This window comes from Vipera berus (genome assembly GCF_964194415.1).
Source record: "Vipera berus genome assembly, chromosome: W".
NCBI classification, from domain to species: domain Eukaryota; kingdom Metazoa; phylum Chordata; class Lepidosauria; order Squamata; family Viperidae; genus Vipera; species Vipera berus.
In genome coordinates, this window is record NC_138210.1 from 72,550,617 (window position 1) to 72,567,477 (window position 16,861).

A 16,861-nucleotide genomic window follows, 5' to 3' on the forward strand; every position below is an offset into this window, starting at 1 on the left:
ACGTTGAATAATAAGAATAATATTCCTCCCTTCCCTTGTTTGTTAGAGGCTGGACTTTCAGAGATAAAACCAAGTGGGTGGCAGCTAATTATGGTTTTAATTGTCTTTTCATTCTCCTTGTGCCCTCTGAAGGCTAAATAAGGCTCTTTTTTAGGCTCATGCCTTGCCGTGCATATTTTCCTGCCAGACGGACCGAGACAGGAAGATCATTTTATTACAATTTATCAGAATATTCAGATAAAAAGGGATTCCTCTCATTCAAAGACGGAGCCCCGATCCTTAGCTCGCATCCCCTTTTCTATTTAACCGTGTCCAAGAAAAAAAATGGTTGGACAAGATAAAAGTAATCCTTCCTTTGCACACGAAATCAACCACAAAGGTTGTTTGAAGTTAGATAACCAAATGCCAGCTGACTCTTAAGAGAATTTTTCTTATCAGGAGATAGTCTCCAGCCGTCCTTCTGTAACTTTATCTAGGGATGTGACATATATATATATATATATATATATATATATATATATATATATATATATATATATATATATATATATATATATATATATATATATATATCCTTATCACCATTTTAAAAGAGAGAAAAGGAAGTCACATCAAAATGCAAAGTAACTAGGTTTAAAATGCAAAGTAAAATACAAAATAAATATGTTTGCTAACAAATTACAAAGCCCGTGTCCTGCGCCCCGCACCATGGAGAAGACCAGATGCTGTTTCAGTAAAGATGATCTTACAGGCTGATGCTTGGATTTAGAATTCATTTAGTGTAGTATGGTTTCCTGCCCGAGCAGGGGGTTGGACTAGAAGACCTCCAACGTCCCTTCTGTTATTCTATTCTATTCTATTCTATTCTATTCTATTCTATTCTATTCTATTCTATTCTATTCTATTCTATTCCTTATTTTTATTCTATTCTATTCTATTCTATTCTATTCTATTCTATTCTATTCTATTCTATTCTATTCCTTATTTTTATTCTATTCTATTCCTTATTTTACTATTCTATTCTATTCTATTCTATTCTATTCTATTCTATTCTATTCTATTCTATTCTATTCTATTCTATTCTATTCTATTCTATTCTATTCCTTATTTTTATTCTATTCTATTCCTTATTTTACTATTCTATTCTATTCTGTTCTGTTCTGTTCTGTTCTGTTCTGTTCTGTTCTATTCTATTCTATTCTATTCTATTCTATTCTATTCTATTCTATTCCTTATTTTTATTCTATTCTATTCTATTCTATTCTATTCTACTCTATTCTATTCCTTATTTTTATTCTATTCTATTCCTTATTTTTCTATTCTATTCTATTCTATTCTATTCTATTCTATTCTATTCTATTCTATTCTATTCTATTCTATTCTATTCTATTCTATTCTATTCTATTCTATTCTATTCTATTCCTTATTTTTATTCTATTCTATTCCTTATTTTACTATTCTATTCTATTCTATTCTATTCTATTCTATTCTATTCTATTCTATTCTATTCTATTCTATTCTATTCTATTCTATTCTATTCTATTCTATTCTATTCTATTCTATTCTATTCTATTCCATTCCATTCCATTCCATTCCATTCTAATTTGGCTTGTTTGGAATAATCTTTTTTAAAAAAACTTCCAACTCCAGGGACGACCCCCAAGGTGCATGTGCCAAAAAAGTCAAAATGGCATCCACAAGCATTCCATCTTGTACCACGTTGTTGTTTTTTTTAAAAAAGTGCCTCGGAGGACATGTAGACCAAATCTAAATAGTATTACAACTACTAAGTACTACTTATAGCTTTTTCAGTCAATGGTAGAACTACCTTACGCAGATTTACTTTCTACTCATTTACAATCCCTGGTTGTATAAACAGAGGCACAGAATCAAAATCACGTGAAGTGTTAGTACTGCTTCATAAAGCCTCAGTAAGGCCTCACCTTGGAATCCTGCATCCAGTTTTGGTCACCACATCACAAAAAAAGATGTTGAGATTTTGGAAAAAGTGCAGAGAAGAGCAACTAAGATGATTTAAAGGCCTGGAGACTAAAACCTAGGAAGAACGGTTGCAGGAATTGGGTATGGCCAATCTAGAGAAAAGAAGGACCATGGGGGACATGATAGCAGTCTTCCAGTATTTAAGGGGCTACCACAAAGAAGAGGGGGTCAACTGATTTCCCAAAGAACCTGAAGGCAGGACAAGAAACAATGGATAGAAACTCATCAAGGAGAGAAGCAAGTTGGAATTAAGGAGAAACTTCCTAACACTGAGAACAATTAACCAGTGGAACGGCTTGCCACCAGAAGCTGCGGGCACTGGAGGTTTTTAACAAGAGACTGGACAGCCACTTGTCGGAAATGGTGTAGGGACTCCTGCTTGAGCAGGGGGATGGACTAGATGACCTCCAAGGTCCCTTCCAGCTCTATTTGCTTGCTTGCTTGATTACACTTATGAGTAGGAGTGTTTTGACCCTTACCAAAGGGGGTTTGGTGGGGTAAGGAGCTACGCAGGGTGTTTATGACGCATTTTTCTGCTTGCAAGTTTTCCCACCCTCCAACAAGACGCTGGGGCAAAACGTATCTTCTCGACTGCCCATCTTTTGAAAAAAGAGGCTATATTTTTCTCTATTCGAAGAAATATGGGGACAGCTTGCATCAATAAAAATAGAAAACTCTGGGTGCCAAAGGCTGAAGAGGTCTATGGTCCACCAGCTGGCCTCACTCTCTTCCCCCCCCCCTTTGACCTGATAACAGTGTTTAGCATGGAAGCGCTATTTCACACGATATCTGTCCTCCAGCGTTTGAGGGGCTGCCACAAAGAGGATGGAGGTCAACCTATTCTCCAAAGCAACTGAAGGCAGGACAAGAAGCAACGGATGGAAACTAATCAGGGAGAGAAACAAACTAGAATTAAGGAGAAACTTCCTAACAGTCAAGACAATTAACCAGTGGAACAGCTTGCCACCAGAAGTTGTGGGTGCTCCATCACTGGAGGTTTTTAAGAAGAGGCTGGACAGCCACTTGTCTCAACTCGTGTAAGGTCTCCTGCTTGAGTAGGGGGTTGGACCATAGAAGACCTCTAAACTCCCTTTCAGCTCTATTCTGATTGATTGACCTTGGGGATGGCTGTGGTCAACCAAATGGCCTCATTCTCTTCCCCAACTCTGACCTTGGGGATGGCTGTGGTCAACCAGTTGGCTTCACCCTCTTCCTATCTTTGACCTTGAGGTGGCTGTGGTCAACCAGTCGGCCTTACTCTCTGCCTCATCTTTGACCTTGGGGCCAGTTGGCTTCTCCCTATTCTCCACCTTTGACCTGGGAGCTGGCTACGGTCAACCAGTTGACCCCACTTTCTTCCCCATCTCCAACCTGGAGCCTGTCTGGGCTCAACCAGATGGCATTTCCCTCTTGCCCATCTTTTACCTTGGAGCTGGCTATGATCAACCAGCTGGTTTCACCTTCTTCCCCGTCTCCAGATCTGTCGTTGGCTGTGGTCAAGCGGTAGGCCTCACCCTATTCCTTACGTCTGACCTTGGGCAGCTCAGCAGGTTGCAGAGGAGCGAAGCAAAGCAGGTTGTTTGAGGGGACAGGGTCTAGCAAGGGCAGGCTAAGATGGGCAACAGGCCGCTGGGATTACCTCAGCCTTGAAACTCTGCACCTCACCTCCCGTGGTTCTTGGATCTGGTGTTGATTCTCAGCTGTGTTTGTTGACCACCGAGGGAGGAATGGAGGAATAGAGAATGAGACAGGTGTGGGTAGCTGGGATTAACCCAGGGGTGGAATTAAAATGGTGGCTGGAAGGGCAGGCCTGAAGGTTTGGCAATGTTTAGAGATTAACACCTCCTTTGTTTGTTACACTAGGCTGTTACACATTCTCCCTTTTGTGGTAGGGATGACAGGGAAAGAAACAGATGGATTGGTGGGGAAAAATGAGAGGCTGTGATTTATTTATTTTTTTAAGGACAAACGTTAAGAGCCTTCACACGGCAACGGTGCTTCGCGTGTTGTGGGCCTCTGCCACTGTGAGTCTAGAGGACGCCGGCTTCCTTTGTGCAAAAAGGACAAGCTTCTAGTCCTCATTGCGGAGGGGATCCTGCTTCACCCAGCCTGCTTAACTAGGTGAGTTGGATTTGCATCACAGGGTTAAAATTTAAATTAGCTTGGCTAGGATTGTTGGATCGTTGCACGACTTTGCATCGTTTTGCCCATCCCGTCCTTTGCAAATCTGGTTTATGGCAACGTGGTTGTGCACACGCAGAATAAGAGGGAGTTGCACAATGAGGTCAATACGTTGTGCGAATCCAGCTAATGCATTAGCCAAGGAAGCGTTTGTGGTAATGGTGTGTTCTTGCTTGCTGTTGCCATCAAAACTAAGGGATAAGAAATTAAAAATGCTTGCTGCTACCCAATATAAATACAAAAAAATAAATAAATCCCCGATGCTGGTTGGGGAATCCTGGGATTTTAAATCCACATATCTTAAAGTTGCCAAGATTGAGAAATACTTGTGGAAGTGATTGGAGGCCCCAATGGACAATTTTATTTTATTTTATTGCAGCAAACTCTGGTCCATAAAAAAAGAGGAAAAAAGCTCTCATTAAGAAGAACATGGACAATAGCTTTAGATCAGGGGTCTTCAAACTTGGCCTTTTGATGACTGGTGGACTTCGACTCCCAGAATTCCTCAGCCAGCGTGCCTGGCTGAGGAATTCTGGGAGTCGAAGTCCACCAGTCATCAAAGGGCCAAGTTTGAAGACCCCTGCTTTAGATCAAGACCCATGATTGATGGCGCCAAAGCTCTCCTGCCTCTTGCTCTCAAATGTATTCGTAGTTGTGGTTTGTTGCCTAGGGCCTAGGCCAACATGTAGCCCTTCTGAAAAATCAGAAATATCTCCTCAGAAATCTAGATGTTCTCCAAACGTGGGCCCGAATTCCCCACATCAGAACTGCCTTCTCAAGCAACAAGGACAAAGTCTACATGTACTCCAAACGTCTTTCTATATTCCTCAGAAGTATCTTCTCAAACCAGAAGGATGAAGTCTAGAGGTTCTCCAAACGTGGTCCTCAATTCCTCACCCCAGAGGTATCTACTCAAACCAGAAGGATGAAGTCTAGAGGTTCTTCATTCCTTCCTCATATGTTTTAGCCTCCAATCGCCTGATCATTTTTACTGCTTTTCTCTGCACTTTTTTTAAAAGAGTCTCAACATTTTTGCTATATCATGGTGGTGACCAAAACTTCGACACAATATTCCAGGGGTGGCTTTACCAAGGCATCATAAAGTGGTACCTAACCCTTCTCATGATCTTAATTCAGAGTAGGAGTCATGATTCCCCCTAAAACAGGCGTTCAGGTCAAACCCCTATCGCATATCTCTTCTCCAAAGCACCCGAAGGCAGGACAAGAAGCAACAGATGGAAATTAATCAAGGAGAGAAACAACCTGGAACTAAGGAGGAATTTCCTGACAGTTAGAACAATTAACCGGTGGAACAGCTTGCCACCAGAAGTTGTGGGTGCTCCAGCACTGGAAGTTTTTAAGAAGAGACTGGACAGCCATTTGTCTGAAATGGTGTAGGGCAGTGGTGGCGAACCTATGGCACGGGGCAGGGCAGGGGGGTGGCAGTTTTCTGGGCACTTGGTGTCTAAAAGGTTCACCAGCACTGGTATAAGGTTTCCTGCCTGAGCAGAGGGTTAGTCTAGATGACCTCTAAAGTCCCTTCCAACATTATTATTATTATTATTATTATTATTATTATTATTATTATTATTATTATTATTAATAATAATAATAATAATAATAATAATAAGTTGGAAGGGACCTTGGAGGTCATCTAGTCCAGCCCCCTGCTCAAGCAGGAGTCCCTATACCATTTCAGATCAATGGCTGTCCAATCTCTTCATTAAAAACCTCCAGTGATGGAGCACCCACAATTTCTGGAGGCAACTGGTTGATTGTTCTCACCATCCGGAAATTCCTCCTTAGTTCTAGGTTGCTTTTCTCCTCAATTAGTTTCCATCCGTTGCTTCTTGTCCTGCCTTCAGGTGCTTCTTGTCCTGCCTTCAGCAGCCCCCAAAATATTGGAAGACTGCTATCCTGTCCCCCCTCGTCCTTCTCTTCATTAAACTAAACATCCCCAGTTCCTGCAACCGTTCTTTGTATGTTTTAGCCTCCAGTCCCCTGATCCTCTTTCTTGCTCTTCTCTGCGCTCTTTCCAGAGTCTCAACATCTTTTTTTCTTCTTTTCCCCCCATAATGGGGTGACTAAAAGCAGATGCCGTATTCTAAGTGTGGCCTTACTACAAGGAAACAAGGGCGTCTCCGAACACGGGCTAAATTAAACCTCTACACCTTGTGGTTGAATAACTCAAGTTGGGGAGGGGGCTGCAAATTGGTCCACCCCGTAAAGGCTAGCCCCATCTTTGCCGGGCTGGAAAATTCCCCAGGACAATGTCTGGGGTCTCGGATGAGTTTGAGGAACAGGACCACCCCAAGTTTGGAATGTGGGAATGTGACATTCTCCGGCACTGGGAAATATCTGTCTTGACGCTCAGCTGTTGCTGACAGCTCTCGACTTTTGGCGGCTGTCCTGGAATCTCATCCTTACTATATTGAGACAAAAGGAATTAAGAAACAGCAGGAGCCGGGGGGGGGAGGGGGGGTAGCGGGTGGTGAGGGTGATGGCAATTAAAGATCTGGCAGCTGGTTGCTTTTCCTCAGCCTGAAACTAACCGGGTAGGAGACGCTGGTCGATGGAAATAAAAGTTGGCTCGCTTTCTCGAACATAAAGTCCACTTAGTCAGTATAAAGTGGATATTGAAACAACTGTTATCCTGAAAGAGGTGAGACATTCCCGTGGTCTGCGGAGACGCGCGCGTGTGGGACTGTGTACATGTGGAATAGTGAGCCTGCGCAACGTGACCGAATAACAGAATCACAGAGTCGGAAGGGACCTCTGGAGGTCTTCTAGTCCAACCCCCTTGCTCAGGCAGGAGAACCCTATCCCATTTCAGACAAAGGGCTGTCCAGTCTCATCTTAAAAACTTCCATTGTTGGAGCACCCACAGCTTCTGGTGGCCAGCTGTTCCACTGGTTAATTGTCCTTACTGTTAGGATACTTCTCCTTAATTCCAGGTTGTTTCTCGATGAGTTTCCATCGGTCGCTTCTTGTCCTGCCTTCGGGTGCCTTGGAGAAGAGATATGCAATAGAATCAGAGGGGTTTGACTTGAACCCCCATTTCAGGGGGATCAGGACTCCTTACTCTGAATTAAGATCGTGAGAAGGGTTAAGTACCACTTTATGATGCCTTGGTAAAGCCGCCGCTGGAATATTGTGTCCACTTTCGGTCACCACCACGATATAACAAAGATGTTGAGACTCTAAAAACAAAAAAAGTGCAGAGAAAAGCAGCAAAAATGATCGGGCGATTGGAGGCTAAAACATACGAGGAAGGGACGCAGGCACTGGGTGGGTCTAATCTGACGCAGAGAAGGGCGAACGGAGTTGGAAGGGAACTTGGAGGTCTTCTAGTCCAGCCCCCTTTTCAAGCAGGAGACCCTGTATTATTTCAGACAAGTGGTTGTCCAATCTCTTCTCGGAAACTTCCAGTGTTGGAGCACCCGCAACTTCTGAAGGCAAGCCGTTCCATGAATTAATTGTTCTCACTGTCAGGAAATTTCTCCTTAGTTCTAAGCTTGCTTCTCTCCTTGGTTAGTTTCCATCCTTTGCTTCTTGTCCTGCCTTCGGGGGCTTCGGAGAATAGAATCGGAGCAGCTTGACTTGAATCCCCATTCTAAGGGGGAATCGTTCCTACTTTGAGTCAAGATCATGAGAAGGCTTAGTACCACCTGATAAGGCCTTGGTGAGCCCACACTTGGAATATGGTGTCCAGTTTTGGTCGTCACAATATCAAAAAAGACACTGGGATTCTGGAAAGAGTGCAGAGAAGAGCAAGAAAGATGCTTAGGTGGCTGGAGACAAAAACATATGAAGAACGGTTGCAGGAAGTGGGAACAGAACAGAATAGAATAGAATAGAATAGAATAGAATAGAATAGAATAGAATAGAATAGAATAGAATAGAATAGAATAGAATAGAATAGAATAGAATAGAATAGAATAGAATAGAATAGAATAGAATAGAAATAAGGAACAGAACACAACAAAACAGAATGGAATAGAAATAAGGAACAGAACAGAACAGAACAAGACAGAATAGAATAGAATATAATAGAAATAAGGAACAGAACAGAACAGAACAGAATAGAATAGAATAGAATAGAAATAAGGAACAGAACAGAATAGAAATAAGGAACAGAATAGAATAGAATAGAATAGAATAGAATAGAATAGAATAGAATAGAATAGAATAGAATAGAATAGAATAGAATAGAATAGAATAGAATAGAAAAGAAAAGAAACAAGGAACAGAACAGAACAGAACGGAATAGGAATAGGAATAGGAATAGGAATAGGAATAGGAATAGGAATAGGAATTAGGATTAGAACAGAACAGAACAGAATAGAATAGAATAAAGCTGGAAGGGACCTTGGAGATCTTCTAGTCCAGCCCCCCGCTCAAGCAGGAGAACCTATACCGTCACAGACAGAAGAATCTAGTCTCTTCTTCAGCGATGGCGCCCCCACGATTTCTGGTGGCAAGCTGTTCCACTGGTTAATTGTCCTCACTGTCAGGAAGTTTCTCCTCAATCCAGGTTGTTTCCCTCTTTGATCAGTTTCCAACCATCGTTTCTCGTCCTTCCCTGTGGTGCTTTGGTGAACAACCTGGCCCCCCCCTCTGCCTTGTGGCAGCCCCTCAGATACTGGAACGCTGCTATCATTATCTTCCCTATTTCTTCTTTTCTTCGGACTAGCCAGACCCCAAGTCCCGCAGCCGTTCTTCGTATGTTTTAGTCTCCAGGCCTTGGATCACCTTAGTTGCCCTACTCTTAATTTTATGTCTAGTTTAATGACAAGAAAGATTAGGGGTGACATGACAGCAGTCTTCCAACATTTGAGGAGCTGCCATAAGAAAGAGGGGTCAACCCCCCCTGCTGAAGGAGGACACCCTGTACCATTTCAGACAAATAGCTGTCCAGTCTCTTCTTAAAAACTTCCAGTGTTGGAGCATTCATCACTTCTGGAGGCAAGGAGTTCCACTGGTTAATTGTTCTCACTGTCAGGAAATTTCTCCTTAATTCCAGGCTGCTTCTCTCCTTGATGAGTTTCCATCCGTTGCTTCTTGTCCTGCCTTCGGGGGCTTTGGGGAATAGCTTGACTGCCTCTTCTTTGGGGCAGCCCCATAAATGTATGTATGTATGTATGTATGTATGTATGTATGTATGTATGTATGTATTTATTTATTTATTTATTTATTTATTTATTTATTTATTTATTTATTTATTTATTTATTTATTTATTTATTTATTTATTTATTTATTTATTTATTTATTTTTGGGACTTATATGCCGCCTTATCTCCCGAAGGACTCAGGGCGGCTAACAACAATAAAATACAATAATACAAAAGTTAAAAAGAAATTAAATGAATAGCCCCAGTAGAATGAATGAAGATTAAAATTAAATATTGGAAGATTGCTGTTCCTTCTTTTCATTAAACTAAACATACCCAATTCCTGCAACCATCCTTTGTATGTTTCAGCCTCCAGTCTCCCAATCACCTTTGTTGCTCTTCTCTGCACTCTTTCCAGAGTCTCCACAACTTTTTTAAAATAATAATAATAATAATAATAATAATAATAATAATAATAATTATTATTATTATTATTATTATTATTATTATTATTATTTTACAACGTGGCGACCAAAACTGGACGCCATATTGCAAGTGTGGCCTTACCCAAAGCGGTACTTAACGCTTCACTTCAGATTTGCCCATCCATCCATGCGGGAGCATCTGCAAGGAGGTCAAAAAGGTCAAGATGGAGGGCCTGCAATCTTGCATTGAAACCCCTGCCCCCCCACCTTTTCTTCTTCTTCTCACCCAACGCACGGCTTGCACGATGCCACGGTGGGCCCTGAGTTGGATGCCGTTGCCTCTCGCCTCTCTGCTGCTATGGCCCCCCACCATCAGTTTAACCAGGTTATTTTTCTCTCCATCCCGCCCCCCTGATTTGGTGCACCTGCTGGACCCAAAGCCTCTCCTAACATGGTTAATTCGATGCCGGCTGGTGCTCAGATGGCTTAGACAGCTGGATGGATAGAGACTGAGCTTCTGAAAGTGGCTTGTTGAGTCCCCCCACCCCCACCCCCACCCCGTTTCAAAGCTTCACTGGGATCCTCTTTTAATGGCCCCCCACCTCTCTGCCGCACCTTCCACACGACGTTAAGTGACCCTGCAGTGGGGCCAGGCTAGCTGTGAGTGGCAGAGCTTACCCAGTTTAAAAAAATGACACTCCGGGTTCCAGTTCTGGGTTTTTGTAGGCAGGGACCTTAACCTCGTCTCATCTTTTTTCCGCCTACTGGTATTCCTCCAACATACAATGAGAATTTGTCACTAAGCGAGACGGTCATTAAGTAAGCCACCATGTGACCAGACCTGATTTTTACAACCTTTTTTTTTGCCACGGTCATTAAGCAAATCACCACGGTCATTAAGCAAATGCAGTTTCTCTCTCTCTCTCTCTCTCCCCCCCCCCCACAATGACTTTGCTTGTTGGAAGCAGATGGTGATCATGTTTTTTTTTTTTTGCCACGGTCATTAAGAGAATCACCGTGGTCGTTAAGCGAATCCAATCCCCCCCCCTCCAATGGCTAGGGGGAAGGTTGCAGATGGCGATCACATGACTCTGGGATACTCAACCCTTGTACATACATATAAATAAATGGTCATCGTCAGACCGGGGGGGGGGAATGCTGTGATGGTCGTAAGCGCAAGGACTGGTTATAAGTTGCCTTTTTTTTCAACACTGTTGTAACTCTGAATGGTCACTTAAATGTCTGATCGTACGTCAAGGTCTACCTGTATTCCTTCTTGGAAGATCACACCCCACGGCTTAATCAGGGAAGGCACGCCAGCCTTCTCTCTTTGGGGCATTACCTAAGCTGGGGGCCCGCAGTGGTTAGCAGGCAGTATCGCAGGCTGACTCTGCCCACTGCCGGGAGTTCGATCCTGACCGGCTCAAGGTTGACGCGGCCTTCCATCCTTCCGAGATCGGTAAAACGAGGACCCAGATTGTTGAGGGCAAGAGGCTGAGTCTGTAAACCGCTCAGAGCGGGCTGTAAAGCACTGTGAAGCGGTATATAAGTCTATTGCTACTGCTCTGCCTTCCTGCCTTCCTTCCTTCCTTCCTTCCTTCGTTCCTTCCTTCCTTCCTTCCTTCCTTCCTTCCTTTCTTCCTTCCTTCCTTCCTTCCTTCCTTCCTTCCTTCCTTCCTTCCTTCCTTCCTTCCTTCCTTGCCCATCCTTCTCTTCCTCTTCCTCCTCCTCCATCTCTTCTTCTTTCCTCCTCCTCCTCTTCCTCTTCTTCCTCTTCTTCTCTCCTCCTTCTCCTCTGCCTCTTTCTCCTCCTCCTCCTCCTCTTCTCTCCTCTTCTACCTTCTCCTCCACCTCTTTCTCCTTACTCCTCCTCCTCTTCCTCCTCCTCCTCCTCCTCCATCATTGTCCGCAAGGACAAGCAGAGTAGAGGTCCAATGCGGGGTGAGAACCAGGTAATTTTGTGACAATTCCTGTCAGGACCCACCCCAGTCCACGTCTTAGGAAGACAAAAACTCCTGGAGTCAGTTCTAGTCCAAAAGGAATCTTTACTAGGACATGCTTGGTTGTGGGAATACAAGACAGGACGTGGTATTGTTTTACAAATTGAAACTTTATAAAGGGTTCCCGGTTCAACCCCGCCCCCCTTCCCTCAACCTCATTTGGTCAGCCCCCCATCATTTTACTTCGTGTCATCCCTTTCGTGGGGAAAAAAAGGCACTTCGAATCTTTACGGTTATTGCCTTCTTCCTCTCCAGAATTATCTTGTATCTTGTTTTTATTATGTATTGCCCTGTTCACCGCCCTGAGTCCTTCGGGAGAAGGGCGGTATACAAATTAATAATAATAATAATAATAATAATAATAATAGTAATAATAATAATAATAATAATAATAAAAAATTAATAATAATAATAATAATAATAATAATAATAATAATAATAATAATAATAATAATAAATTAATAATAATAATAATTAAAAGAAGACACAAGCCAAATGCCTTCTTCTCTAACCCTCCCTTTTTGATCCCCCCCCCCAGTTCAAAAGGTTTCCCTTGGTCTTTGAAATAACCAGGGCTTTTTTTCTCATAGAACGCTCAGAACGGAGTTCCGGCACCTTTTTTGGATGGAACCTTGTAGGGTAGGCAAGGCGGGTTGTATGACATGTGTGAGTTCCGGCACCTTTTTCTTTTACAAAAAAATGCGCTGGAAATAACCCAAGGCAGGCTGAATCCACATCCGCTCCTCCTTCCTCGGGAGATGGCAGAATCCATAGGGGGGCGGGGGCGGGATAATGTTTTAAACATATAGTTATGAATGTGATATAAATGGATTCTGACAATTCCTGCATTGGATAAATCGCCTTCTGGGATGTGGAAGGAGAGAATATCTCCAAGGCCCCTTCCAGCTCTCTCTTGGAAGCAAGGACGGATAATGCGAAGAAAAAAAAGTGAATTTCAGTTTGCAGGAGCAGGAAGAATGAAATGGAGCGGGCAGAGTACATCACAGTCGAGGGAGTCCCGAGTTCAAATCTTTTTTCCATCTCCCCACGTTTTCAGGAAGTCTTTTAAACTGTCTTTCAAACTTAGTTTAGGGTCGGAATGAATAACAGAATAACCGAGCGGAAGGGACCTTGGAGGTCTTCTAGTCCAACCCCTCTACACAAGCAGGAGACCCCTAGACCATTCCAGATAAATGTTTGTCCAATGTCTTCTTAAAAAGGAGAAGGAGGAGAATAACAGACTTGAAAGGGACCTTGGAGGTCTTCTAGTCCAACCCGCTACGCAAGCAGGAGACCATTTCAGAGAAATATATGCACTGTTCTCTCTCTCTCTCTCTCTCTCTCTCTCTCTCTCTCTCTCTCTCTCTTCCTATGTGGTGGAAGAGATAGGAGGAAAAAGAGAGGGAAATTGCAATGGTAAACTACCCTACAGGTGATATTTGCCTTCTCATGCAAGCTGCAGCTTGACTCACTTGCTCGAGCTGCGCGGCTCTTTCTCGTAACCCAGGACCAGAAGAGCCCAGCATTGTAGCAAAACTCTTCAAGGAGGAAAGGACCTTAACTCACTTTTTTTTCCCCTCAGCCTTAAATATCCCAGGCTGAATTACTTGACTCAGTCAGGGGATCTGTTCAGAAAAAGGCCCGTTCGATTTTTCTTTTTCCTTTTAATTAAACACGTCTATCAATAGCCCCTCGGCTCTCCCCCTCTCCTAAGTCCGTTTTAATAGCAGCGACCTATTAAATCAGCTTAATCAGGAAATCCAGCATCAGACAGTCTAATCTGGACCTCGGCGTGTGCTTTCATCTCTCCTTAATCTCCTTGTGTATAGAGACTTAATGCTTTGTGATCCCTAATCAGGTTGCTCTAATCTCATTTGCACATATGCATATTTTAAGCCGCGGTCTGCTTAGCAGGCAACACGCCTGTCTCCATCTGCAAATGCGGCCTGGCAGCCAATTTGCAGGCCTTTCTTCCCCAACCTGGTGCCCACCCAAATTTTAGCAAAACGAACAGAGAGGCGAAAAACAAAACAAGCAGAATTTGCGTTTCTTTCTTTAACGGAAAAAAAATGGCTGCTGCGTTGAAGTATCCCTGCTGAGTTGAAGTCGACACCTCATAAAGGGAAATTTGAGTCTGAACCCTCTGTAAACTCATAAAAAGAGGTTGCAAGTTTCTTTTTTTTTTTGGTCTTTTCGGAATTTGCTACCATACAATCCCATTGAATGTATAAGATTGGCCGCTAAACAGACAGAGAGAAAAAAGCAGAATTCGCGTTTCTGTCTTTTACAGGAAAAAAAATGGCTGCTGGGGAATTCTGGGAGCTGTAGTCCACACCTCATGAAGAGAAATTTGAGTCTGAACCCTCTGTAAACTCATAAAAAGAGGTTGCAAGTTTCTTTTTTTTTTCTGGCTGTGTAGAATTTGCTACCAATAAATCCCATTGAATTTATAAGATTGGCTAAACGGACAGAGAGAAAAAAAGCAAAATTCGCGTTTCTGTCTTTTACAGAAAAAAAAATGGCTGCTGGGGAATTCTGGGAGCTGTAGTCCACACCTCATGAAGAGAAATTTGAGTCTGAACCCTCTGTAAACTCATAAAAAGAGGTTGCAAGTTTTTTTTTGTCTGTTCAGAATTTGCTACCAACAAATCCCATTGAATTTATTGCCAGGGGTCAACTTTTATCCAGGCAGTCCTCGACTTATGACCACAATTGAGGCCAAAATTTCTGTTGCTAAGTGAAACATTTGTTAAGGGAGTTTTGCCCCATGTTACGTCTTTTCTTGCCACAGATGTTAAATGAATCGCTGCAGTTGTTATAACTTAGTAACACGGTTGTTAAGTGAATCTGGGTTTACCAGGACGTTTTATCCCGTTTTACGACCTTCCTTGCCAAAGTTGTTAAGCGAATCTCTGCCGTTGTTAAATCGGTAAGACGGTCGTTAAGTGAATCTGAATTCCCTGTGGACTTTGCTGGTCAGAAGGTCGCAAAAGGACATCACGTGACCCCGGGATGCTGCGACGGTCGTAAATAGGAGTCTGTTGCCAAGTGTCTGAATTTTGATCATGTCACCATGGGGAGGCTGCAATGGTCGTTAAGTGTGAAAAATGGTCATAAGTCACTTTTGTCAGTGCCGTTTGTAACTTTGAAAAGTCACTAAATGAAAATTTCTAAGTCGATGAATACCTGTATGTAGTAGAGGAGAGGGTTCTCCTTTTTCCAATGTGCAGCTAGTCCTTGACTTTCAACAGTTCATTTAGTGACGGTTCAAAGTTACAACGGTACTGAAAAAAGTGACTTATGACCATTGTTCACACTTAACGACCGTTACAGCATCCCCACGATCATGTGATCCAAGTTCTAGTCCCGCCTTAGGCACGAAAGCCAGCTGAGTGATTTTGGGCCAATCACCAGGAGACGGTGAGTTCTAGTCCCACCTTACACATGAAAGCCAGCTGGGTGATTTGGGGCCAATCACAAGGAGATGGTGAGTTCTAGTCCCGCCTTAAGCTTGAAAGCCGGCTGAGTGACCTTGGGCCAATCACCAGTTGATGGTGAGTTCTAGTCCCGCCTTAGGCATGATAGCCAACTGGATTTGCTTTGGGCCAATCATCAGTTGATGCTGAGTTCTAGTCCCGCCTTAAGCATGAAAGCCGGCTGAGTGAGTTTGGGCCAATCACCAGTTGATGGTGAGTTCTAGTCCCGCCTTAAGCATGAAAGCCAGCTGAGTGACTTTGGGCCAATCACCAGTTGATGGTGAGTTCTAGTCCCGCCTTAGGCATGAAAGCTGGCTGAGTGACTTTGGGCCAATCACCAGTTGATGGTGAATTCTAGTCCCGCCTTAAACATGAAAGCCAGCTGAGTGACTTTGGGCCAATCACCAGGAGACGGTGAGTTCTAGTCCCGCCTTAGGCACAAAATTAAATCAACCAACAGCTGTTTCATCATTTTTATTCTACCTTTGAGAAGAGGGCAATGCTGATATACAGAGCGCAGGGGATGGGGGAGAGATCTTCCCAGGGCCTTTTAGGTCTGGGGGTAGGTGCACGGGGGTGGGGGGGATCTCGGAGTGCAGGGCATCCGGTCTTCGAAGGAGTTACTCCTCGTACAAACCTTTCGGCTGGGGAAGAAAAGAACAAAAGTGAGAAAGGAAAGAAGGAAGCATCTGGGTTGGGGTAGGGGTAGGGGTAGGGCAGGGGTAGGCAACCTCGGCTCTTTTATGACTCATGGACTTCAACTCCCAGAATTCCTGAGTCAGCATAGCTCAGGAATTCTGGGAGTTGAAGTCCATGAGTCATAAAAGAGCCGAGGTTGCCTACCCCTGGGGTAGGGGAAGGAGAAGAGGAAGAGGAAGGGTGGGTTATGGTAAAAGCTAGTAGGATCAGGGCTAGGGTTATGCATAGCGGTAGAGGATAGGAATAGGGCTAGGTTTAGAGTTATGAGTAGGGTTATGCTTAAAGTTAGGAGTAGGGTTCAGGGTAGGGATAGAGTTAGGGGTAGGTGTAGGGTTAAGGGTAGGGGTAGAGGTAGAGTTAAAAGTAGGGTTAAGTTTAGGGGTAGGAGTAGGGGTAAGGATAGGAGTAGGGTTAAAGGTAGAGGTAGGGGTAGAGTTAGAGTTAGGTATAGGAATAGGGTTAAGGTAAGGGATAGAGTAGGGAATAGGGTTAAGATTAGGGGTAGCCGTAGGCATAGGGGTAGGAGTAGGGTTAAGGGTAGGGGTAGGGGTAGGAACAGGGTTCAAGTTAGGCGTAGGGGTGCAGTTAGGAGTAGGATTAAGGTTAGAGGTGGGGTAGGGGTCGAGGGAGAGATAGGGGTAGGGGTAGGTTTAGGGGTAGAGTAATGGATAGGGTTAGGGTTAAAGTTAGGAGTTAAGGTAAGGGGCAGGAATAAGGATAGGCATAGAGTTAGGGTTAGGCTTAAGGGCAGCTCCTCACCTTCACCCCAATATCACGACTTTTGGCCCTCAACTTGTTGACCTGGGACTCAGCGATGTCCGCCCGCTCCTCGGCTTCGTCCAACTCGTGCTGAACCTTCCGGAATTTGCCCAAGTTGCTGTTGGCTTGTTCCTCCTGAGGAGAACCGAGAAGGGAGGCCTTGAAAATTACGGAGAGCTCTCGCCTCTGGTGAGGAACCACTACTACCG

At 43.7% G+C, this 16,861-nt stretch overlaps 1 protein-coding gene across 1 annotated transcript in view; it reads right to left on the minus strand.

The window, feature by feature from the left end:
- Positions 1–15,694: 15,694 nt before the first annotated feature.
- The window catches only part of LOC308676188 (myosin-7), a 49,948-nt gene continuing 48,781 nt past the window's right edge, over positions 15,695–16,861 (minus strand). The window contains exons 39-40 of the mRNA XM_081341952.1: positions 16,653–16,787; positions 15,695–15,838 (exon numbers count right to left, since the gene is read on the minus strand). Of these exons, the coding sequence (XP_081198078.1) occupies positions 15,815–15,838; positions 16,653–16,787 (159 nt within the window). The 3' untranslated portion in view covers positions 15,695–15,814. The remainder of the gene's footprint in view (positions 15,839–16,652; positions 16,788–16,861) is intronic.